This window comes from Salvelinus fontinalis, chromosome 21, assembly GCF_029448725.1.
Source record: "Salvelinus fontinalis isolate EN_2023a chromosome 21, ASM2944872v1, whole genome shotgun sequence".
Taxonomy (NCBI): Eukaryota; Metazoa; Chordata; class Actinopteri; order Salmoniformes; family Salmonidae; genus Salvelinus; species Salvelinus fontinalis.
Window position 1 is genome coordinate 50204926 of NC_074685.1, and position 26563 is coordinate 50231488.

A 26563-nucleotide genomic window follows, 5' to 3' on the forward strand; every position below is an offset into this window, starting at 1 on the left:
CTGGAGGGCAGGTAGTTTGCCCCCGATGATGCGTTGGGGAGACCGCACCACCCTCTGGAGAGGTTTGCGGTTGCGGGCGCTGCAGTTGCCGTACCAGTCGGTGATACAGCCCGACAGGTTGCTCTCAATTGTGCATCTGTAAAAGTTTGAGGGTTTTATTTGCCAAGCCAAATTTCTTCAACCTCCTGAGGTTCAACCTCCTGAGGTTGAAGAGGCACTGTTGCTTCTTCACCATGCTGTCTGTGTGGGTGGACCATTTCAGATCGCCAGTGATGTGAATGCTGAGTAACTTGAGTCTTTCCACCTGCTTCACTGCGGATGTGGATAGGGGCGTGCTTCTTCTGCTGTTTCCTGAAGTCCACGATCCTTTTGTTTTGTCGACATTGAGTGAGAGGTTATTTTCCTGGTACCACATTCCCAGGGCCCTCACCTCCTCTCTTACTGCCCCGTAGCACTCACATCGGTATCCATGAAGTGCTTTGAAAGGCTGGTCATGGCTCACATCAACAGCATCCTCCAGGATACACTAGGGCCAATCCAATCCGCACACCGCCGCAACAGATCCACAGATGACGCAATCTCAGTCGCACTCCACACTGCCCTTTCCCACCTGGACAAAAGGAACACCTATGTGAGAATGCTGTTCGTTGACTACAGCTCAGTGTTCAACATCATAGTGCCCATGAAGCTCATCACTAAGCTAAGGACACTTGGACTTAACACCTCCCTCTGCAACTGGATCCTGGACTTCTTGACGGGCCGCCCCCAGGTAGTAAGGGTAGGCAACAACACGTCTGCCATGCTGATCCTCAACACTGGCCCCTCGGGTGTGTACTTAGTCTCCTCGTGTACTCCCTGTTCACCCACGACTGCGTGGCCAAGCACGACTCAAATCAAAGTTTATTTGTCACGTGCGCCGAATACAACAGGTATAGACGTTACTGTGAAATGCTTACTTACTCCAACACCATCATTAAGTTTGCTGACAACACAACAGTGGTAGGGCTTATCACAGACAATGATGAGACGGCATATAGGGAGGAGGTCAGAGAACTGGCAGTGTGGTGCCAGGACTACAACCGCTCCCTCGATGTGAGCAAGACAAAGGAGCTGGTCGTGGGCTACAAGAGAAATCGGGCCGAACAGGCCACCATTAACATTGACGGGGCTGTAGTTGAGCGGGTCGAGAGTTTTAAGTTCCTTGGTGTCCACATCACCAACGAACTATTATGGTCCAAACACACCAAGACAAGTTGTGAAGAGGGCACGACAAAACCTATTCCCCCTCAGGAGATTGAAAAGATTTGGCAATGGTCCTCAGGTCCTCAAAGTTATACAGCTGCACGATCGAGAGCGTCCTGACAGGTTGCATCACTGCCTGGTATGGCAACTGCTCGGCCTCCAACCACAAGGCACTACAGAGGGTAGTGCATACGGCCCATACATCGCTGGGGCTAAGCTTCCTGCCATCTAGGACCTACATTATAGATCGTGTCAGAGGAAAGCCCAAGTTATAAACTGTTTTCTCTGCTACCGCTCATACATATGATCATCTATAATCATCATATGTATGAAAATACCCTCAAATTAAAGCTGATAGTCTGCACTTCACCCTCATTGTCATTGTATCCTTTCAAACTCAAAGTGCTAGAGTACAGAACCAAAATAACAAAAAAATGGTCAGCATCCTAATTTTTTCTGCATCTCATGAATGTTCTTCTTTGTGTTCGAGGTGTTTGAACTTAGATTCGTCTGTCCGTAACACTTTTTTCCAATCTTCCTCCTTCCAATCTGTCCAGTGTCTGTTCTTTTGCCCATCTTACTTTTTTATTTTTATTGGCCAGTCTTTTCTTTTCCATTACATCACATTGTTAGTTTACCTTTCTTTCCTCTGTCACGTTTGTGTGGTTCTTCCTGAGGATCGCTAGCAAAAGTGGGTCATATTAGGCTAACGTAGGCCATTACAAGTTGTGCAATAATTTGGGACATGTAAACCTATTTGAATCATTATGGAACGCAGACCATATGTAGCAGTTTTAAGCCTGGCGCAGGGTTCACGACGACTGGAGCGTTGTCATCACAATTCCATTTATAGGACTACAGTTCAACCCCTATTTTATACTTTTTAAACCTATTTCATAGATTGAACAATTTCAATATGGCAACTTTCAGGATGAATCAAACCAGTTTTTTTTATGCACAAATATATTTAATATGTAAAGGCTCTCCAACCGTTGTTTTATTTGCATCAATACTTTCCTAAATAATATACAAGATCAGAGTATTTTAAAATGTACCAATTGGTGCTGAAAAGGAGAAAATGTGTATTTGCATCGCTTTCTTTAATTGATCCCTAACCATTCTCTCCATATTCTAGTGAGTCTGTTGAACATTCTAGTTAAAGGTACACCAAATTTAAAGGGATGGCTTTAAATAAATGGACTGAAAACCCTATTCAATGAAAACTCCATGAGAAAGTCTGTTTTCCAGGAAGTGGCAGGGTTTTTAGCGGTTTAGTTAAATGTATTTAGCACACACTAGGGAACCACGCCTGCAAAGCCCGTTATGCACCTGAATACCAACTGCGAAGTGCGTAGGAAAGGCGTACATTTCTTAAGTCTGAATCGGGCGCTTAGTGAATAGGTGCTGCCAGCAGTAGGCAATGTACAAACAGAATACAGACACAAAGTCAACATAAAAAATGTACATACAGATTTGACAATATAAATACAGTAAACATCAGGATTAATTGCAAGAACAATGATATAATAACTAATTAAAACTCTAATGTAGTGTTAGCTAACGTTGACGTAATCCTGATGGTCTCCACCTGTCTGTGTTTGTTCAGACCGGAGCAGGTGGGAGGGCTACAATGCTTCAGCAGGCACATATGACCCCCGCTACAGAGACTACTACGACCAGAACTACTGGTACAACTACAACCCTGAGGCCTACCGGGGCAGGGAGGCAGCCTACTACAACCAGCAGCCCACCCAGCAGTACCCTGCCGCTACCGCCAGGTATTCGCTTATACAGCCTTGATTGTTTTTCATTGAGATATGTCACTAATGATAGGGAAAGACAGATGGGTAGAGAAATACAGAATGAAGGTGCAGGGTTTGAACCCATGCCGCAAGGGGCAATGTGTGGTCCAGAGTTAGGAGTGCTACCACTAAACCAGACTATGGCTTCATTAGCACTTCCAGATACTCAGTCATAGTGGTTAACATGTTCTATTTTGCTAAACTCGCCTCATCTACAACAAACTTGTAGCGTCCATCAAGCTTGACTTTGATGCATGTCATATATTTATGTTGAAGGGATGGTTCACTCCAATTACAAAATTACATATTTGTTTCTTTGCCTTATAAGCAATTTATGGACAAGGACATGGTGCAATCCATGGATTAGGTTTGTTTACATAGCCACTGCCACCACCTAACTTTTGGGGTGAACTACCCCTTTAATGAGAGACGAGCCCTGAAATGATTGTTCTGCATTCCAATCTCAGTGTTAGTAATCACCCCCCCCCAGTTTGATGTCAGTGTTGCGACGCCTAACATGGCCAAGTCCAGTTCTAATGGAGTTTCTGTGTGTAGGCCACCGGGCTATGACGACAAGTGGCGCTACTATCCTGGTTACGATGCCAGTTTTGACGATGACTACCGGCGCCAGAGGGACCAGTACAGGGACGATTTTGACCGACGGAGCGTCCACAGCGAACAGTCGGCCCACAGTCTGCACAGCTCCCAAAGCCATCGCAGCCGTCGCAGCAGCTTTAGCTCCCGCTCACAACAGGTGTGTGTCTATATGGATTTGCGAAAGACTGTCTTAATTTCCTTCCAGCGTTGGTACTTTTTTTATTTTTGTTTTTAGTATGGATCATCACGTCAGTGTCTGAATAACTTGGGTGTTGTAGTTTCTTCAAACCATCCAAAATATGAACTTATGTACCCCCCCCCTTCTGCCCTGTAGAGTGAGGTGTACAGGTCTCAGCCTGACCTGACAGCGGTTTACGACCCCGCTGTTTCTACCCTGCCTGTGGATTACTCCTATGGGCAATACCCAGAGCAGACGGATCCCGGACAGAGCTTCAGCCAGTACCCCTACACCTCGGGGTACCAGGCAGACGACAGCACCTGGGTCGTCGCTGAGCAGCGTAAGAACATTGTTACTGGTAACATTCATTTGTCCTTTCTGGTTTGCAGAACAGAAGAAAGAACCAGAAGTTGTTGAGTCCCATGAGTTATTCTGACTGATCTGGGGGTTTTCCTGATTGCTGACCTTATCTGATTCTTGAAATGTCCTTGTGGAAATTGGGACAGAATTTTCAGTCTGTTCAGATTTTGGATTGTTTATAGAGTTCTCCCTCTCCCCCCCTCAGCTCCTCCACGTCCCATTACTCCAGAGAAGTACTCGGTATCCCACCGCTGTGCCCGCTTCGGGCCAGGCGGTCAGCTGATCCAGGTCCTTCCCAACCTCCCCTCGGCCGGCCAGCCTGCTCTAGTGGAGATCCACAACATGGAGGTAACCCTGAGAACCCAACCCACAACCCAGCCTTCTAATCGGCTAAGGCCGGAATTCAGTTGTCATCGATAGCGTTTCAAAGAGCACTAGAAATAATCAATCTATACTGTGGTTGATTGGGATTCAAATATTTGAAGTATGGGTGTGGCTTTGTGTCAATAATATCCCATGGTAATATCCATGTGATGTCAACCTTTAAATACACAGGGAGGTGATGGGATGTTCACCAAGTAGCTTGTGAAGTGTGTTAGCCATCATGAGGTTGATATCTCCAATATAGCATAATTCTGCTGAGAAGAATGTCGCAGTTCAGGCAAATTCAAATCTGGAACTTGAAGCCAGCTCCACTGCTGAGTTTCATTCTTCCCCTCAAATCAGGGACTTTAGACCTGGAACACCAAGTGGGTGCAATTAATTATCGGGTAAAACAGAAAACCAGCAGTACTCTAGGTAGTTGCGCTATGGGCTCTTGTTTTACGTCAGCTAGGTGCTGAACATGACCCTGGTGTTTCACCGTCTGCTTCGGTGGTGTTGATGAGTTAGCTAGTCTGTGTAAGACATCCTTAACTGGGGGTCTGTCATTGATTGTTGTGAGAAGGTGTGAGTTATGATCAGCATTTTAGCACATGGGTGTAAGGAAGCGAATGGATTGAGATTGGCAATCACTAGAGGAGATGGCAGTTCACTTGCAGCTCATGTATCATCAGACCGATACAGAACTGAACATGCATGAAGGGTTTACCACAGCTGGTTTCTGTATAAAGCATGTTTTATACCCAACGTAAGTACGCTTAGCAAAATTGCTTTCTTCCGTAGTTGCATCATGTTACAGATTTTGACCTGCACACTTGTGTGTATATTTGTGACGCCCATTTTGCATAGCTAATAAACTAGGCTTTTATAAATTAGGCAATAGAAATGCTAAACAAAGTCATTGTTTTATTATACACCATAGGAAAAAACAATTTGAATAGATTGTGAAATGATGACCATTAAATGGCCTTTTGAAGTGTATTTCTTGACCATCTATGGTTTTCCTACAGACGATGCTACAGGACACACCAGACCAATCCGAGCTGCGCTCCTTCCCCGGACCGCTTTTGAAGTAAGAGCGTTTTGACCTTAACCCCTGATGCCTAGTCTCCTAGAATGAGATAAAGATTAGGCTACATCCTAGCTATTTTCATACCCAACTGCTTAGCTACGTGTGCTACCTGCTTGTCTGTCTGTGTGAGATTGACTACATTGCAGGCGGACTATGCAGAAGGATTGAACTACAAATCCCCTTGTATCCCAAATTCTGTGATAAAAATTAGCAATTCTGTGCTTCGCCTTGCTCAAACTGGTTCCCTCAAACAAGCTGTGTGTTACTTCTCAAAGGGAGGAGACTCACAAGGTCGACGTGATAAAGTTCTCCCAGAACAAAGGCCTGGAGTGTGCCCGCAACAACGACCTCCTGGACAAGGACTCGGCTGCCCTCCTCTGGGACTTCATCGTGCTGCTGTGTAGGCAGAACGGGGTAAGACTGGTGGTCGGAGGTGGGACAAGACTCTTATGTTATTTTAAGTTTCATTGTCTGTATCACAGATGCATTAAAAGACAACAAAAATATAAACATGGTGTAGACCCCCTCAAATTCAAATTTGGACCTTGAAGCCAGTTTCACTGCTTTTTTTCATTCTTCCCTTCTAATAAGTGACTGATTTAGACCTGGGACACCAGGTGGGTGCCATTTTTCAGGCAAAACAGAAAGCCAGCAGTACACTGGACCCTTCAGGGTCGTATTTAAATACCCCTGTTATAGACCGTTGCATCAGACATACTTGTTGTGTGTACAGGCCATTCAGAAAGTATTCACATTTTGTTACGTTATTTTAAAATTGATGAAATAAAATGTTTTCCTCATCAATCTACACACAATACCCCATAATGACAAAGCGAAAACATGTTTTTAGAAATGGGAGACTGGGAGACTTGATTTTCAGCGGCAGGGACTGGGAGATTAGCCAGAATCAAGGGAAAGATGAACGTAGCAAAGTACAGAGATCCTTGATGAAAACCTGCTCCAGAACACTCAGGACCTCAGGACACCTTCCAGCAGCACAACGACCCTAATCACACAGCCAAGACAATGCAGGAGTGGCTTCGGAACAAGTCTCTGAATGTTCTTGAGTGGCCCAGCCAGAGCCCGGACTTGAACCTGATCGAACATCTCTGGAGAGACCTGAAAATAGCTGTGTAGCGACTCTCCCCATTCTACCTGACAGAGCTTGAGAGGATCTGCAGTGAAGAATGGGAGAAACTCCCAAAATACAGGTGTGCCAAGCTTGTAGTGTCATACCCAAGAGGACTCAAGCTGGAGACTTACATTTCCCTCAGTAACTTTAAACATCAGCTATCTGAGCAGCTAACCGATCGCTGCAGCTGTACATAGTCTATCTGTAAATAGCCCACCCAATCTACCTACCTCATCCCCATATTGTTTTTATTTACTTTGCTGCTCTTTTGCACACCAGTATCACTACTTACACACCATCATCTGCTTATCATCATTTGCTCATCTATCACTCCAGTGCTAAATTGTAATTACTTTGCTACTATGGCCTATTTATTGCCTTACCTCGTCATGTCATTTGCGCACACTGTATATAGACTTTTTTTCCTATTGTGTTATTGACTGTACGCTTGTTTATTCAATCTGTCGCTTTGCTTTATCTTGGCCAGGTCGCAGTTGTAAATGAGAACTTGTTCTCAACTAGCCTACCTGGTTAAATAAAGGTTAAATAAAATAAAAAAAGAATAAAAAATATCTCAAGGCTGTAATCGCTGCCAAAAGTGCTGAGTAAAGGGTCTAAATTCTTATGTAAATGTGATATTTCCATATTTCAAAAATATATAAATAAATTGCTTTGTCATGGGGTATTGTCTGTAGATTGAGGAGGGGGGAAATGATTTAATCAATTTTAGAATAATGCTGCTGCGTGACAAAATGTGGAGTAAGTCAAGGGGTCTGAATACTTTCCGAAGGCTCTGTATGTGTAACACTACATGTTCATGTTTTTAAATGTATGTCAATTGTAAAGTCTGGTCTTATGTATTTTTGTTATGTGTCAGACCCCAGTAAGACAAGCAGTCTCTAATTGGGATCCTAATAAATCAAATCAAACACAGACCGTTGCATCAGACATAGACATCAGACGATTGTGAAGACCACATACTCTTTGGTGTTTTTGTGTGGTGACTGTGTTTGTTAGTCAGTATGGTTCTTTATGAGGGTGAGAGTGTATGTGTTTTCATTTGTGTGTCTATGGCAAAAGTCTACTTCTCTTGAGGTCTAGTCTATCAAGCAGTGGGGATAGTGTGTGACTGACAGTATGTCTTGGTTTGCACAGTCATGACTGAAATTATTTGCACTATTTTGAAAAAGATGAGCAAAAAAAGACTGTATAATACAAATACTGAGCTATTTTGTATGCCCCAAAAAATTGGTAGTTTGTTATTTTATACAAATGCTCAGAGAAATACATTTTGTTTAACAAGTAATCTTTTTTTTCTCAAAGATAGTGGTCAAAATGATTGGTACCTTTTCTTTCAAGACTCCTACACCCTGTACTTGTGAGGATAATGGCACTGAGCCTTTTTCTAAAATGTTCTATGAGATTGGAGAACATATTAGGAGGGATTTTAGACCATTCCTCCATACAGAATCTTTCCAGACTGTTGATATTCTTTATTTGCGCTTATGGACTGCCCTCTTTAATTCAATCCACAGGTCTTCAATGTGGTTCAAGTCCGGAGACTGAGATGGCCATTGCAAAATGTTGATTTTGTGGTCAATTAACCATTTCTTTGTGGATTTTGATGTGTGCTTGGGGTAGGGCTGGGTGATTTTATATAGAATTAATTTGAATTCATGTTTTAGCGCAATGTCCCAAATGCCTTTATTGCAAGAATCAAGTTTCTTGTTTTTATGAGCGTTCTATGTCTTGTTGGACTCGTCTCCTTCGCTCCTTCTGTGCTGTGCACTTTCCCACTCGCACACAGACACTTTTTACTCTCTGACAAGCAGTTTAAACTCGCCATTTGCATTTGAGGTTTGGTCCAACTGAGTCGTCATATGGACACTGAATTGCTTAGACATTATTTTCCTGTAATAGATGAGAACTTAACCTTTCTAACGATACCCTTTTGATGTCACAACTCAAAATGTAGAACAAAGCAGACCTTAATAAAACGAGAGTATCAATGAACATGTTGTGGAAAATGTATGCTCAGTTTCTGACGCGCATAGCATTAGATTATTCCTGACTGTTAGAAATGTAGTATATTGACCTTTAATTGTGCAACAAAGTTTAAGGGGAAAAAAGGAAACAAATGTAGATGTATATCGTGACCCACCGATAAGTTTGAAAGAATCAAGATATGGTTTTTAGGCCATATAGCCCAGCCGTAGCTTGGGGTAATTGTCTTGCTGGAAGATCAACTTGCGACCAAGATTCAGCCTCCTGAATTCAGCCTCCAGCAATTTGTATTAGTATAAAATAATTCTAATGTTAATTTTTTGTTGCATGCAATATAGCTCAGTGTTCTATATTTTTATAGTAATTTTTGCTCATCTTTATCAAGGGTGCCAATAATTTTGGTCATGACTGTGGTGTAGGCATATATCTAAACAATCCTCTTTCTCCCTCTTCCTCGATCTTCCCTTTTCTCCCAGACCGTGGTTGGGACTGACATAGCTGATCTGTTGCTGAAGGAGCATCGCTCAGTGTGGTTGCCTGGCAAGTCACCTAACGAGGCCAACCTGATTGACTTCAACAACGAGCCACTGGCGCGGGCCGAGGAGGAGCCTGGGACGGGACCACTGTCCCTCCTATCAGACACCTTCATGACTGTCCCCGAGAACGTAGGCAAGGAAACGGAGCGCTTCAGGGAACTGCTGCTATTTGGTCGCAAAAAGGTATGAATCTACCTTAAATTTACTGGTTTATGCTAAGTGCGAGAGTAGGAGGAAATTCATCTTTTTAGGAGACAATGTGAAAAACATGCTTTGCGACATTGTAACAGAATCGTATGAGAACTTTCATTACTTCTAAAATGCAATGCAAGCAGGATAAAATTGCAGAATGAGATTGTATGGGAACTTAGTTAACCCACTTAGTGCATATTCAGACATTTTGACTGTGGTGTGATTACATGTACTATAGCTATATGTGTGTTATCCTTTTTACTACCTGTGCTTGTGTAGGATGCCCTGGAGGCAGCCATGAAGGGAGCTCTGTGGGGCCACGCCCTGCTGCTGGCCAGTAAGATGGACAGCCGGACACACGCTCGCGTCATGACCAGGTGGGTGAAGAGAACGCATGCAACCCATGCACATCGAATGGCTTTAGTCAGGGGCTTCAGCAAAAAAAAGAAGATTCTAAACACAGATCTGTGCTGCTAGCCTGGTCCCAGATCTGCCAAACATGGCATGATAACGATCATAGGAGTTGGCTATACAGCAACAGATCTGGGACCAGAGGGTTATACTAGGAATCTAGCTAGATCTACGCAGCGTTTTCTAAAGCTAGCCAGCTTCAGTTAGCTTCATCCATGTTACGAAGGTGGATGGATAGTGATCCTTCCCCAAGGGGTCTGAATTCTTTCCAAATGCAGTGTATGCACGGGGTACGAGTACAGAGTCGTATGAGGTAATTGAGGTAGATATGTACATTTAGGTAGGGGATAAGTGACTAGGCAACAGTGTCGTGTCTTTACTATCATTAAATGTGAAGACTGTTATTTTATCAAATCAGTTCTCTAGGTTTAATTATTACGCGATTAAACTAATCCTGTAATCATTAATTAACTAGGAAGTCGGTGCACCACGGGAAAATGTTTAGAGTAATAATTTTCCGATAACCGATAACTAATAACTCCAGGTATTTTAATATCTTATCAATTACAGTCTTCCATTAATGATTATTAATTGCCTTGTTAGTCTCATTCCAAACGTCATAAAATTCTTGGTTATCTGTACGAACCCTAGCATAAATTATGAATCAGCAATATACAAATTGGCTTAATTATTTATTTACTAACTAAATAATCACAGAAATATATAACAAAAAGTAGATATTGGTTACTAACAATGATACAAAGGAAAAGTCAGTCTGTCTTTCGTGGTTGTAGGTGGTTAGAATGGATATTTCAGAGTACGTTCAAAAATGTTTTCATAGAATAGATGTTTCGGCGGTTGTCTGTATTCTCGTTCCAGGTTTATGTAATTTCTAGCTGCAGACTAGTAATTCGTGTCTAAGATTTTCTCTTATTCTGTAGGGATCGATAGTCTCAGAGTTTAACCATTTCCAGCCGTGTAGCCAATGCTCCACTTGGTATAGTCTTGTCCTTTTGGTAGAGTTGTAGTATAAACCACTTCACACGCCAGCGTCACCCGGCATATTTTGGTCTTAGAAATACAACCATTTGCAACCTTAGTTTACAACATGGTTTGCGTGGTCTGGTCTGAATTTCATCAGGAGTGGGTTTTATACATTGCAATAGAAAAGGGCGATCCATGACGCCTAATGTGATGTCTGGGCTCACGGGGGTGTGGCCACTGACTAGTTAATCTTTATATGAAAATCCATACTCTCATTTAGAAAGTTAATATCACATATCTTTTCACCAATAGTTTCATGTTTAATCACATACTTTTCACAATATTTAAATGTAAACCTGACAGCTGGGATCTACACCCAGAAAGGGCCACGTCATGACAACAGGATAGATAATTAACAGGAGCAGCAGCATATGTGATGAGCCAAAAGTGAGTGCAAAGAGGTTACTACAGATAGTCAGGGTAAACCAAGATGGCAGGGCAGTAGGACGTGTATGTCTGTCTTTGTCTTATTGCTTGTAAATAGCCTGTCATTTTGTATATATCTTAATCTCACTTCTGTCTACGAACTAAATATGCTTTCCTGCAACCCGCCTCACCCAATGTGGTACGGATCTGCTTCATTCCTTATAACTGGAACTTCCATCAGGAGCTAGCCAGCTAACTAGCTACTAGTCTTTGTTAGTCACGGCTAGCGGTCCTCGCCTTTTTTCCCCGGAATCAGCCAGCCTTAGCTCGGACAATCACCTGCCAGTCTGCACAGCGCGGTATCAACCCAGATCACATCGGACTGCGTCTCTCTACCATATCACCGGATTCTTGCCGCCCTGGATCATTACACTGGATCATTACTCCTAGCTAGCTGCAAACAAGTGGCTACTGTTTGCAGCTAACGCCTCTGTCCCAAAACATGCACCAGCTAGCCTCGAGCGAGGCCATATACCAACTAATTCTAGGGCTACAATTACCTCCTTTGCCAATTGGCCTGAACCCTTTATTGTCGGCACGGAGCCCCGCCGATCCATCACGACTGGACTGCCGACGTGATCGCCCGATGTGGTCTCAACAACAACATCTATTCTGTTACGATATCGCCACAAAACCATCTACTAGCCCCGGCCTGTTAGCTTTTTCTGAATGCTGTGTCCCCTGCTCGCCCAGTGTAGTAGTGAATATCGTATAGCACCCTGTCTCACCTATTGCTTCCTTTGACCCTATGATCACTCGGCTACACAGCTGATGCCCCCTGGACTGTTTCAATAACACGGTACCTCATTTTGTTTACGTGTCGGCCCCAGTCTCAAACTTAGGTCCTGTATGTATCTAACTGACCCGCTCTGCCCTTTCTTCGCCATTTACACGTTGTTGACTTAGCTCTCCTGATCCATACCTGTGATTGCTTTATGCCTCTCTCTGTCAATATGTCTACTGCTTGTGTACTGCTGTCTTGGCTAGTTTTTATGGCTTTATTTCACTGTAGAGCCCTGAGTCCCACTCAAATTGCCTTAGATAGCTCTTTCGTCCCCCCCCGCCCCACACACACACGTGGAGACCTCACCTTTGTTAATTGATAACTCCAGAGACTAAACCTCTCATCACGCAACGCATAGGTTTACCTCCACTGTACTCACATCCTACCATACCCGTGTCTGTACATTATGCCTTGAATCTATTCTACCACACCCAGAAATCTGCTCCTTTTTATTCTGTCCCCAACGGACTAGACGACCGGTTCTTATAGCCTTTAGCCGTACCCTTATCTTACTCCTCCTCTGGGGATGTAGAGGTTAATACAGGACCTGCAGTGCCTAGCTCCACTCCTATTCCCCAGGTGCTCTCATATGTTGACTTCTGTAAAAGTCAAAGCCTTGGTTTCATGCATGTTAACATCAGAAGCCTCCTCTCTAAGTATGTTTTATTCACTGCTTTAGCACACTCCGCCAAACCTGATGTCCTAGCCGTGTCTGAGTCCTGGCTTAGGAAGGCCACCAAAAATTCAGAAATTTCCACCCCCATCTATAACATTTTCCTCCAAGATAGAACTGCCAATCTACAATCTACTGCAGAGACAGCCTGCAGAGTTCTGTCATGCTATCCAGGTCTGTGCCCAAACAGTTCGAGCTTCTACTTTTAAAATCCACCTTTCCAGAAATAAGTCTAACTGTTGCCGCTTGTTACAGGTCCCCCCCCCCCCCCCCCCCCCAGCCCCCAGCTGTGCCCTGGACACCATATGTGAATTAATCTTCCCCCATTTATCTTCAGAGTTTGTACTGTTAGGTGACCTAAATTGGGATATGCTTAACACCCCGGCCATCCTACAATCTAAGCTAGATGCCCTCAATCTCACCCAAATTATCATGGAACCTACCAGGTACAACCCCAAATCCGTAAACTCGGGCACCCTCATAGATATCATCCTGACCAACCTGCCCTCTAAATACACCTCTGCTGTGTTCAACCAGGATCTCAGCGATCACTGCCTCATTGCTTGCATCCGTAATGGGTCCGCGATCAAACGACCACCCCTCAACACAGTCAAACGCTCCCTAAAACACTTCAGTGATCAGGCCTTTCTAATCGACCTGGCCCGGGTATCCTGGAAAGATATTGACCTCATTCCGTCAGTAGAGGATACCTGGCTATTCTTTAAAAGTGCTTTCCTCACCATCTTAAATAAGCATGCCCCATTCAAAAAATTTAGAACCAGGAACAGATATAGCCCTTGGTTCACTCCAGACCTGACTGCCCTTGACCAGCACAAAAACATCCTGTGGCATTACTGCATTAGCATCGAATAGCCCCCGCGATATGCAACTTTTCAGGGAAGTTAGGAAAGCAAAGGCTAGCTTTTTCAAGCAGACATTTGCATCCTGTAGCACAAACTCAAAAAAGTTCTAGGACACTGTAAAGTCCATGGAGAATAAGAGCACCTCCTCCCAGCTGCCCACTGCACTGAGGCTAGGAAACACTGTCACCACTGATAAATCTAAGATTATTGAGAATTTCAATAAGCAATTTTCTACGGCTGGCCATGCTTTCCTCCTGGCTACCCCTACCCCGGTCGACAGCTTTGCGCACCCCACAACTTGCCCAAGCCTCTCCATTTCTCCTTCACCCAAATCCAGATAGTTGATGTTCTGAAAGAGCTGCAAAATCTGGACCCGTACAAATCAGCTGGGCTAGACAATCTAGACCCTCTTTCTAAAATGATCCGCCGCAATTGTTGCAACCCCTATTACTAGCCTGTTCAACCTCTTTCGTATCGTTTGAGATCCCCAAATATTGGAAAGCTGCCGCGGTCATCCCCCTCTTCAAAGGGCGAGACACTCTAGACCCAAACTGTTAGAAAGGCAGGGTAGGATAGATATAGGTCTAAGGTCTTCGAAAGCCAAGTTAACAAACAGATCACCGACCATTTCGAATCCCACCGTACCTTCTCCGCTATGCAATCTGGTTTCCGAGCTGGTCATGGGTGCACCTCAGCCACACTCAAGGTCCTAAACGATATCATAATCTCCATCGACAAAAGACAGTACTGTGCAGCTGTATTCATAGACCTGGCCAAGGCTTTCGACTCTGTCAATCACCCTATTCTTATCGGCAGACTCAACAGCCTTAGTTTCTCAAATGACTGCCTCGCCTGGTTCACCAACTACTTCTCAGACAGAGTTCAGTATGTCAAATCGGAGGGCCTGTTATCCGGACCTCTAGCAGTCTCTATGGGGGTGCCACAGGGTTCAATTCTTGGTCCCCGACTCTTTTCTCTGTATACATCAATGATGTCGCTCTTGCGGCTGGTGATTCTCTGAGCCACCTCTACGCAGACGACAACATTCTGTATTCTTCTGGCCCTTCTTTGGACACTGTACAACTCTCCTTCCGTGGCCTCCAACTGCTCTTAAATGCAAGTAAAACTAAATGCATGCTCTTCAACCGATCGCTGCCCTCACCTGCCCGCCCGGCTAGCATCACTACTCTGTATGGTTCTGACTTAAAATATGTGGACAACTACAAATACCTAGGTGTCTGGCTAGACTGGAAACTCTCCTTACAGACTCATATTAAGCATCTCCAATCCAAAATTAAATCGAGAATCGGCTTCCTAATTCGCAACAAAGCATCCTTCACTCATGCTGCCAAACACCCTCGTAAAACTGACTATCCTACCGATCCTCAACTTCGGCGATGTCATTTACAAAATAGCCTCCAACACTCTACTCAGCAAATTGGATGCAGTCTATCACAGTGCCATCCGTTTCGTCACCAAAGCCCCATATACTACCCACCACTGCGACCTGTATGCTCTCGTTGGCTGGCCCTCGCTTCATATTCGTCGCCAAACCCACTGGCTCCAGGTCATCTGTAAGTCGTTGCTCGGTAAAGCCCTGCCTGATCTCAGCTCACCATAGCAGCACCCACCCGTAGCACGCGCTCCAGCAGGTATATTTCACTGGTCGCCCCCAAAGCCAATTCATATTTTGGCCGCCTTTCCTTCCAGTTCTCTGCTGCCAATGACTGGAACGAATTGCAAAAATCACTGAAGCTGGAGACTCATATCTCCCTAACTAACTTTAAGCATCAGCTATCAGAACAGCTTACAGATCATTGCACCTGTACATAGCCCATCTGTAAATAGCCCATCCAACTACCTCATCCCCATATTGTTATTTTATTTATTTTTTATTTTTTGCGCCTTTGCAACCCAGTATCTCTACTTGCACATTCATCTTCTACACATCTATCACTCCAGTGTTTATTTGCGAAATTGTAATTATTTCGCCACTACGGCCTATTTATTGCCTTACCTCCCTAATCTTATTTCATTTGCATACACTGTATATAGACTTTTCTATTGTGTTATTGGCTGTACGTTTCTTAATTCCATGTGTAACTCTGTGTTTGTCGCACTGCTTTACTTTATCTTGGCCAGGTCACAGTTGTGAATGAGAACTTGTTCTCAACTGGCTTACCTGGTTAAATAAAGGTGAAATTACCAAATAGCTATTTATAAATTTTTTACTATTTGGCTAAAGTTGCCGCTTTCAAGGAGCGGGACACTAATCTGGACTCTTAAAAGAAATCCTTCGACGAACCATCAAACAGGCAAAGCATCTCTACGACTGAGATCCAATCTACTACACCGTCTCTGACACTCGTCGGATGTGGCACGGCTTGCAAACTATCACGGATTACAAAGGGAATCCCAGCTACGAGCTGCCCAGTAACGCGAGCCTACCCGACTAGAAAAATACCTTCTATCCCCGCTTCGAGGCAAGTAGCACTGAACCATGCGTGAAAGCACCAGCTGTTCCGGACAACTGTGTGATCACTCTCTCCATAGCCAATGTAGCCAATGTGAATAAGACCTTTTAAACAGATTAACAATCACAAGGCTCCAGGGCCAGACGAATTACCAGGATGCTTACTCAGAGCATGTGCTGACCAGCTGGCAAATGTCTTCACTGCCATTTTCAACCTCTTCCTGACCCAGTCTGTAATACCTGCATGTTTCAAGCAGACCACTATAGGCCCTGCGCCCAAGAACGCAAAGTAACCTGTCTAAATGACTATCGCCCCGTAGCACTCAAATCTGTAGCTATGAAAGGCTGGTCATGGCTCAACATCCCCCATTTTCCACTTTAGGCACTCCTCCTTCTCTCCAATCCTTACATTTTATGGTTTGACAGGAAGAGGGTAATAGGATAATAAACCATACTTTCTCCCTTCAGGGGATTTGACCTGACCTCAACCCCTCCTTCGCCTAATCCACAGATGTCCATCCGCTTCCCCTATAGCAATCCTGTTACTTCCTCCCGTCCACCCAACACATTCCGAAGCCATCGGTCTTTCTACAGAGAACCATTAACCTCTGACATAAAAACCAGTCTCTTCCACTTTTTTGATATACTGTATTATGCTTATGCGTATAACAATTAGAGTTCGACCGATTATGGTTTTTCCCGATTATTGGAGGACCAAAAAAAGCTGATGCCGATTAATCGGACGATTTTTTTTATTTTTTTATAATTATTTATAAAAAATAAAATAAAGTTTTTGGGGAAGATTTTTGTTGTTATAATGACAATTACAACAATACTGAATGAACACTTATTTGAACTTAATATAATACATCAATAAAATGAATTTAGCCTCAAATAAATAATGAAACATGTTCAATTTGGTTTAAATAATGCAAAAACAAAGTGTTGGGGAAGAAAGTAAAAGTGCAATATGTGCCATGTAAGAAAGCTAATGTTTAAGTTCCTTGCTCAGAACATGGGAACAAATGAAAGCTGGTGGTTCCTTTTAACATGAGTCTTCAATGTTCCCAGGAAAGAAGTTTTAGGTTGTAGTTATTATAGGAATTATAGTACTATTTCTCTCTATACCTTTTGTATTTCATATACCTTTGACTCTTGGATGTTCTTATAGGCACTATATAGTATTGCCAGTGTAACAGTATAGCTTCCGTCCCTCTCCTCGCCCCTACCTGGGCTCGAACCAGGAACACATCGACAACAGCCACCCTCGAAGCATAGCTCCACAAAAGCCGCGGCCCTTGCAGAGCAAGGGGAACAACTACTCCAAGTCTCAGAGCGAGTGGCGTCACCAATTTGAAACGCTATTAGCGCGCACCCCGCTAACTAGCTAGCCATTTCACATCGGTTACACCAGCCTAATCTTGGGAGTTGATAGGCTTGAAGTCATAAACAGCTCAATGCTTGAAGCATTGCGAAGAGCTGCTGGCAAAACGCACGAAAGTGCTGTTTGAATGAATGCGTACAAGCCTGCTGCTGCCTACCATCGCTCAGTCAGACTGCTCTATCAAATATCAAATCATAGACTTAATTATAACATAATAACACACAGAAATACGAGCCTTTGGTCATTAATAAGGTCGAATCCGGAAACAAAACGTTTATTCAGTGAAATACGGAACGGTTCCGTATTTTATCTAACGGGTGGCATCCCTAAGTCTAAATATTGCTGTTACATTGTACAACCTTCAATGTTATGTCATAAATATGTACAATTCTGGCAATTTAATTACGGTCTTTGTTAGGAATAAATGTGCTAAACACAGTTCGCAACGAGCCAGGCGGCCCGAACTGCTGCATTATACCCTGACTGCTTGCACGGAACGCAAGAGAAGTGACACAATTTCCCTAATTATAAGAAATTCATGTTAGCAGGCAATATTAACTAAATATGCAGGTTTAAAAATATATACTTGTGTATTGATTTTAAAGGAAGGCATTGATCTTTATGATTAGGTTTGGTGCAATGACAGTGCTAAATCATCGCCGTTTGGCGAAGTAGGCTGTGATTCGTTGAGAAATTAACAGGCACCGCATCGATTATATGCAACGCAGGACACGCTAGATAAACTAGTAATATCATCAACCATGTGTAGTTAACTAGTGATTATGTGAAGATTGATTGTTTTTTGTAAGTTTAATGCTAGCTAGCAACTTTCCTTGGCTTCTTGCTGCCCTCGCGTAACAGGTAGTCAGCCTGCCACGCAGGCTCCTCGTGGAGTGCAATGTAAGGCAGGTGGTTAGAGCGTTGGACTAGTAACCGGAAGGTTGCAAAAACGAATCCCCGAGCTGACAAGGTAAAAATCTGTCATTCTGCCCCTGAACAAGGCATTTAACTCACCGTTCCTAGGCCGTCATTGAAAATATGAATGTGTTCTTAACTGACTTGCCTAGTTAAATAAAGGTGTAAAAAATAAAAAAATAGGTGTCCAAAAATACCGATTTCCGATTTGTTATGAAAACTTGAAATCGGCCATAATTAATCGGCCATTCCGATTAATCGGTCGACCTCTAATAACAATATTCAAAGTTTGCCCCGAATCCAACAATGGCAAGCCTAAATAAGTTCAGGAGTAAACATTTGCTTAACAAGTCACATAATAAGATGCATTGACTCACTTTGTGTGCAATAATAGTGTTTAGAATGATTTTTGAATGACTACCTCATCTCTGTACCGATTCAACCACCATGGGCAAAGGGGGTGATATTAATTAACATACATTTTTATCAAATGTGCAAACATATCCTGAAGGTAGAAGGATGATTTTAAATATGTTATTGGACCATAAACAGATATGGCTTGTTGACCTATACGGTTAAAATAATTATGATCCATGCTTCCTTGAAAATATTCACTACTGTTCAAAGGTTTGGGGTCAATTAGAAATGTCCTTGTTTTTGAAAGAAAAGCAAAAAAAAATGTCCATTAAAATAATAATCAAATTGATCAGAAATACAGTGTAGACATTGTTGTAAATGACTATTGTAGCTGGAACACGGCAAATCTTTTATGGAATATCTACATAGGTGTACAGAGGCCCATTATCAGCAACCATCACTCCTGTGTTCCAATGGCACGTTGTGTTAGCTAATCCAAGTTTATCATTTAAAAGTCTAATTGATCATTAGAAAACCCTTTTGCAATTGTTAGCACCGCTGAAAACTGTTCTGATTTAAAGAAGCAATAAAACTGGCCTTTAGACTAGTTGAGTATCTGGAGCATCAGCATTTTGTGGGTTCGTTTACAGGCTCAAAATGGCCCGACTCAAATCACTTTCTTCAGTATATTCTTGTTCTGAGAAATGAAGGCTATTCCATGCGAGAAATTGCCAAGAAACTGAAGATCTCGTACAATGGTGTGTACTACTCCCTTCACAGAACAGCGCAAACTGGCTCTAATCAGAATAGAAAGAGTGGGAGGCCCCAGTACACAACTGAGCAAGAGGACAAGTAGATTAGAGTGTCTAGTTTGAGAAACAGACGCCTCACAAGTTCTCAACTGGCAACTTCATTAAATAGTACCCCCAAAACACCAGTCTCAATGTCAACGGTGAAGACGCGACTCCAGGATGCTGGCCTTCTAGGTAGAGTTGCAAAGAAAAAGCCATATCTCAGACTGGCCAATAAAAAGAGAAGATTAAGATGGGCAAAAGAACAAACAGTGGACAGAGAATGTTTTTTCTTTGCAACTCTGCCAAGAAGGCCAACATCCCGGAGTTGCCTCTTCACTGTTGACGTTGAGACTGGTGTTTTGCGGGTACTATTTAAGACAAACATTGACAGTAGCTTGACCTTAATGGAAAGCTCAGTGACCTTCAACGAGGCACCATCATAGGATGCCACCTTTCTAACAAATCAGTTCGTCAAATATCTGCCCTGCTATAGCTGCCCCAGTCAACTGTAAGTGCTGTTATTGTGGAGTGAAAACGTCTAGGAGCACCAACGGCTCAGCTGTCAAGTGGTAGGTCACACAAGCTCACAGAACAGGACCGCTGAGTGCTAAAGCACAAAGCGTGTAAAAATTGTCTTTCCTCAGTTGCAACATTCACAACCGAGTTCCAAACTACCTCTGGAAGCAACGTCAGCACATTAACTGTTCGTCGGGAACTTCATGAAATGGGTTTCCATAGCCGAGCAGCCGCACACAAGCCTAAGATCGCCATGCGCAATGCCAAGCTTCGGCTAGAGTGGTGTAAAGCTCGCCGCCATTGGACTCAGGAGCAGTGGAAACACATTCTCGGGAGTGATGAATCACGCTTCAGCATCTGGCAGTCCGGCAGATGAATATGGGTTTGGCGGATGCCAGGAGAACGCTACCTGCCCAATGCATAGTGCCAACTGTAAAGTTTGATGGAGGAGTAATAATGGTCTGGGGCTGTTGTTTTTCATGGTTCGGACTAGGCCCCTTAGTTCCAGTGAAGGGAAATCTTAACGCTACAGTATACAATGACATTCTAAAGGATTCTGTGCTTCCAACTTTGTGGCATCAGTTTGGAAGGCCCTTTCCTGTTTCAGCATGACAATGCCCCCGTGCACAAAGCGAGGTCCATACAGAAATGGTTTGTCGGGATCGGTGTGGAAGAACTTGACTGGCCTGCACAGAGCCCTGACCTCCACCCCTTCGAACACCTTTTAGGATAAATTGGAACACCGACTGCGAGCTAGTGCCCGACCTCACTAATGCTCTTGTGGCTGAATAGGAGCAGGTCCCCACAACAATGTTCCAACATCTAGTGGAAGGTCCTCCCCAGAAGGGTGGAGGCTTTATAGCAGCAAAGGGGGGACCAACTCCATATTAATGCCCATGATTTTGGAATGAGATGTTGGACGAGCAGGTGTCCACAAGCTTTTGGTCATTTAGTTTATTTTTGTATTTCGTTTTCAATAAATGTGCTAATTTCTAAACATTTTTCTCTTTGTCGTTATGGGATATTGTGTGTAGATGGGGGAGAAGAAAATATATTCAATCCATTTTGAATTCAGGTTGTAACACAGCAAATTGTGGAATAAGTCAAGGGGTAGGAATACTCTCTGAAGGCATTGTATGTACAAAAAAGTTGCTCAACGTAGGAAAAAACACACAAAATGGCAGAATTAGTCAGGAGGCCAGAAGACGTTAGCTATCCAAAAAAAGAGGTGAATGTATTGACCGAAAAATATGAAACTTGTGATCCTTTTTTCTTGGGGTGGTCAGGTTTGCGAACAGTCTGCCCATCAACGATCCTCTGCAGACAGTGTACCAACTGATGTCTGGGAGGATGCCCGCCTCAGCCACTGTGAGTATGACCCTGTGATACCTTTTCTAATTTGATAACAGAACCACACTTCTCTCTTGTTTTAGAAATTACAATTTTGAGAAACAAAAGGGAGGATTTTTTAAAAATTTAAATTAAATTCGTTATTAATTTAACAGGGATTTAGATTTAAAGGCCCAATCTCAAAAATGAGACTGTCTTGTGTTTAATATATATTTCCACACTATAAGGTTGGAATAATACTGTGAAATTGGGGAAATTATGACAATGCCCTTTTAGTGTAATAGCTTTTTGAAAAGGTTGCCTGGAAGTTCATTCTGTTTTGGTGGGATGGAGTTTTGGCTTTCCTGGTGACATCACCAGGTGGTAAATTAGTTAATAGACCAATAATAAGAGAGAATTCCAAACCTCTGTTAGATTTCAGTTTTCCCTTCCCCACTCAGTCCTAGCAAAATTCTTGCATAAGAAATTGCTCTTTGCTAACCTATTTTTGTTTCTTTTTGACCATTTCATTTGAAAACAATCATAGTAAGTTACTTAATTGTTACCCAGGTATTATATGATATTAGATTAAAACGGCTGCATTTGACCTTTAACATTAAATGTTTAAAATTAAATTGTTCTTGTAGCTTAATGAACATTTTCAAGTCATAAAAAAGTGATCTTTAAGCAATGCGAAAATAAAGTTGGCTGTTCAATACTGAACTGCACTTATTGAAGAACGGATCAAAAAAGTAAATTTGGGGTTAGCACTATACTGCAAAAGTTACATAAGTGTCTCTGCAGTGCTGTGGAGATGAGAAGTGGGGCGACTGGCGCCCCCATCTGGCCATGGTGCTGTCCAACCTGACCCACACTTTGGACCTGGACACGCGTACCATCACCACCATGGGAGACACTCTGGGTGAGACATCAAAGGACACGTTTATGGGCCAGAAGTTTTTCCTGACCACGTAACCTGACCATAGTTTTCTTGGTTAGGTCACATGTGGTCAGGAGAAACTCTGGTCCTTAATCACATTAAATGCATAGGATGTAAGGAGGATGTTTGTTGCTGAACTCGTGTACGCTGACAAGTGAAAATGTAATCTAAATGTTCCCTATCATGAATATAAGATGAAGATTTATCATCATAGTATATAATAGTTTGTCATCAACCATGACCATCATCATCATGAGAATTATGATGGTTATTAGGGCTGGGAATTGCTAAGGACCTTAGGATATGATCACAATACTTAGGTGCCGGTACAATATGTATGGTGAACCTCATGGTACTATATGTATTGCGATTCAGTGGTGGTCAGTGCTGTTTTTAAGCTTAGGCAGGGCGATTATTTATTCATTTTATAAGCATGGACTTATTTCTATTACAGCATAATTTGGATGACTGTCATTCTTATTCCATTCACCCAGCCTAATGTAACATCAATAGATTTAGGTTTCTACATGATACTCTAATTTTCGCTATACCCATCAGGAGGTTGCTACAACCTAGCCTATGAATAGGGCAGTGTGCAGTGCGATTGCATCGTTTGTGGATCTATTGGGGCGGTAAGCAAATTGAAGTGGATCTAGGGTGTCAGGTAAGGTAGAGGTGATATGATCCTTGACTAGACTCTCAAAGCACTTCATGATGACAGAAGTGAGTGCTACAGGGCGATAGTCATTTAGTTCAGTTACCTTTGCTTTCTTGGGTACAGGAACAATGTTGGCCATCTTGAAGCATGTGGGGACAGCAGACTGGGATAGGGAGAGATTGAATATGTCCGTAAACACTCCAGCCAGCTGGTCTGCGCATGCTCTGAGGACGCGGCTAGGGATGCCGTCTGGGCCTGCAGCCTTGTGAGGGTTAACACGCTTTTAAATGGCTTACTCAGGTCGGCCATGGAGACGGAGAGCCCACAGTCCTTGGTAGCAGGCCGCGTTAGTGGCGCACTGTGTTATCCTCAAAGCGAGCGAAAAAGGTGTTTAGCTTGTCCGGAAGCAAGACGTTCGTGTCCGCGACGTGACTGGTTTTCCTTTTGTAGTCCGTGATTATCTGTAGACCCTGCAACAAATGTCTTGTTTCTGAGCTGGTGAATTGCGACTCCACTTTGTCTCTATACTGACGTTTTGCCTGTTTGATTGCCTTACGTAGGGAATAACTACACTGTTTGTATTCAGCCATATTCCCAGTCACCTTGCCATGTTTAAATGCAATGGTTCGCACTTTCAGTTTTGCACAATTGCTGCCAACTATCCACGGTTTCTGGTTAGGGTAGGTTTTAATAGGCACAGTGGGTACAACATCTCCTATACACTTCCTGATAAACTCAGTCACCGTATATATGTATTCGTCAATGTTATTCTCGGAGGCTACCCGGAACATATCCCAGTCCGTGTGATCAAAACAATATTGAAAAGTTGATTCCAATTGGTCAGACCGGCGTTGAATTGTCCTTAGCACGGGTACTTCCTGTTTTGAATTTCTGCCTCTAGGAAGGGAGGAGCAAAATAAATTTGTGATCAGATTTGTCGAAGGGAGGGCGGGGGAGGGCCTTGTAGGCATCCCAGAAGTTGTACAAATTTCCTCGACTAACCTGTACCCCCACACATTGACTCTGTACCTGTACCCCCTGTATATAGCCTCATTATTGTTATTTTATTGTTACTTTTTATTTTATTTATTAATTATTTTCTTAACTTTATTTCTTGAACTGCATTGTTGGTTAAGGGCTTGTAATTAAGCATTTCACTGTTGTATTCTGTGCATGTGACAAAAAATATTTGATTTGAGAGACATTGAACTAATCAAGGTGACAGACAGTGACACATTCAATATCGCCTTGCACACTCTTGCCTGCATCTAGGTGACCTAGGGTGTAATCATTAGTCCAAACAGTTGCAAAAACACTCAGTTTTCCAACTAAAACGATAGTTTCTATTGGACAAATTCAAGTAGATCTCTCCCCGTTTCATTCCGTTTGCTTCCGTTTGCAAAACGTTTTGCAACAGAATCGGCTAAATTAATACACCGCTGATCATCCGCACACACAGTTCACTTTCATTGCAGCCACAGCATTACCACTTTGCTAGTGTATAATTCCTTGCATCTATGGGCTTTCCTCCTCAACTTTTCCCTTCGCTTGTGGACTTCAGTGCACAACAAAACAGCTGTTTGTGATCAGGCACAAAAACCTCTTCAAACCATAGCCGCTAACCGCTACACAGCCTATACTGTCACCATTTCAACGTTATAGTCAACAAACTGGAACTAACGCATTTGTACACCGATTGGATTGTGGGTTTACTATCACGCAGTACACTGTACAGCTAGCAGTTACACCGGCAGAAAGAGGTGGGACCAAGTCACTCACTATTATTTGAGTCACAAGCAAGACTCAAGTCACAAGGTCCGAGTCTCAAGTCGAGTCCCAAGTAGAACAGGTCAAGACTGGAGTCAAGTCCAAGTCACCCATTCTAAGAGCCAATCAAGTTGAGTCAAGTTTTCAAGTTGAGTCTAAAAAACTAATCTATACATGCTTGTTCAACTATAAATCTTTGTCTATTTATTGAGGCTACCAGACAGCCATTTTCATTATTTTGTCTACAACACATTTTGATTAACCTATGTAATTGTAAAATGGGGACCTTGTAGCAGTCGTAATGGCCTGAAATCAGCAGAAGGTAAGGCAGGTTGACATGTAGTATTGGTGATCCAATGGTGAAAGCACCAAACCATACAAAATATACAAGTAGATTTACCAAATATACACGGGCAATAGCCCAAAATAAATAGCCTCTGTATCAGGCTTAACCTATCCTATCTGAATGGACACCGGTAGAGGGCTAGAATGTACAGACTCCCCTTGAGAAACCAAATCGAATCTGTCTAACAGGAGCTCAAAGAGGTAGGCCTACAATAACATAAGCACTTGGACCCCAGGACCATACAATTACCCAATTTGGCAATTGCAACCAATAAACTGGTTCTACAATGTAAAAGGCAGTTTCGACATCCATTGTTACATTGGTACATTCGTCTTAATCAGACGTGATGATGATTATTGATATTTCAACACCATGCATACATGGAACAATACTTTTCTATTATAGTGTGGAGTGTAGGCCACGAAGCCTATTTCTATGCGCACTGGGTAGCACGTCCTCCTATTACGCACAACAAAAATTATAGAAACATACAGTGCATTCGGAAATTTTTCAGGCCCCTTCACTTTTTCAACATTTTGTTACGTTACAGCCTTACTCTAAAATGTATTAAATGTTTTCCCTCATCAATCTACACACAATACCCCATAATGACAAAGCAAAACAGTTTTTTAGACATTTTTGCAAATGTATTAAAAATAAAAAACGGATACCTTATTTTGGGGCGGCAGGCCAGTAAACGAAAGGTTGCTGGATCGAATCGCTGAGCTGAAAAGTAAAAATATGTCGTTCTGCCCCTGAACAAAGCAGTTAACTCACTGTTCCCCCAGTAGGCTGTCATTGTAAATGAAAATGTGTTCTTAACTGACTTGCCTAGTTAAATAAATTTAAAAAACACAGTTGAAGTCGGAAGTTTACATACACCTGAGCCAAATACATTTAAACTCAGTTTTTCACAATTCCTGACATCTAATCCTAGTAAAAATTCCCTGTCTTAGGTTAGTTAGGACCACCACTTTATTTTAAGAATGTGAAATGTCAGAATAATAGTAGAGAGAATGATTTATTTCAGCTTTTATTTCTTTCATCACATTCCCAGTGGGTCAGAAGTTTACATACACTCAATTAGTATTTGGTAGCATTGCCTTTAAATTGTTTAACTTGGGTCAAATGTTTCGGGTAGCCTTCCACAAGCTTCCCACAAGTTTGGTGAATTTTGGCCTATTCCTCCTGACAGGGCTGGTGTAACTGAGTCAGGTTTGTAGGCCTCCTTGCTCGCACACGTTTTCTCAGTTCTGCCCAACATTTTGCTGTAGGCTTGAGGTCAGGGCTTTGTGATGGCCACTCCAATACCTTGACTTTGTTATCCTTAAGCCATTTTGCCACAACTTTGGAAGTATGCTTGGGGTCATTGTCCATTTGGAAGACC

At 42.8% G+C, this 26563-nt stretch overlaps 1 protein-coding gene across 4 annotated transcripts in view; it reads left to right on the top strand.

Moving 5' to 3' along the window:
- Positions 1-26563, top strand: part of sec16a (SEC16 homolog A, endoplasmic reticulum export factor) — an 80553-nt gene that overhangs the window by 37384 nt on the left and 16606 nt on the right. For all 4 annotated transcript variants that reach the window (XM_055875616.1, XM_055875617.1, XM_055875618.1 and 1 more), the window contains 10 exons: positions 2849-3020; positions 3600-3798; positions 3976-4159; positions 4385-4527; positions 5571-5632; positions 5908-6046; positions 9245-9487; positions 9776-9873; positions 21423-21504; positions 22270-22387. In XM_055875616.1, coding sequence (XP_055731591.1) covers positions 2849-3020; positions 3600-3798; positions 3976-4159; positions 4385-4527; positions 5571-5632; positions 5908-6046; positions 9245-9487; positions 9776-9873; positions 21423-21504; positions 22270-22387 — 1440 coding nt within the window. The remainder of the gene's footprint in view (positions 1-2848; positions 3021-3599; positions 3799-3975; positions 4160-4384; positions 4528-5570; positions 5633-5907; positions 6047-9244; positions 9488-9775; positions 9874-21422; positions 21505-22269; positions 22388-26563) is intronic.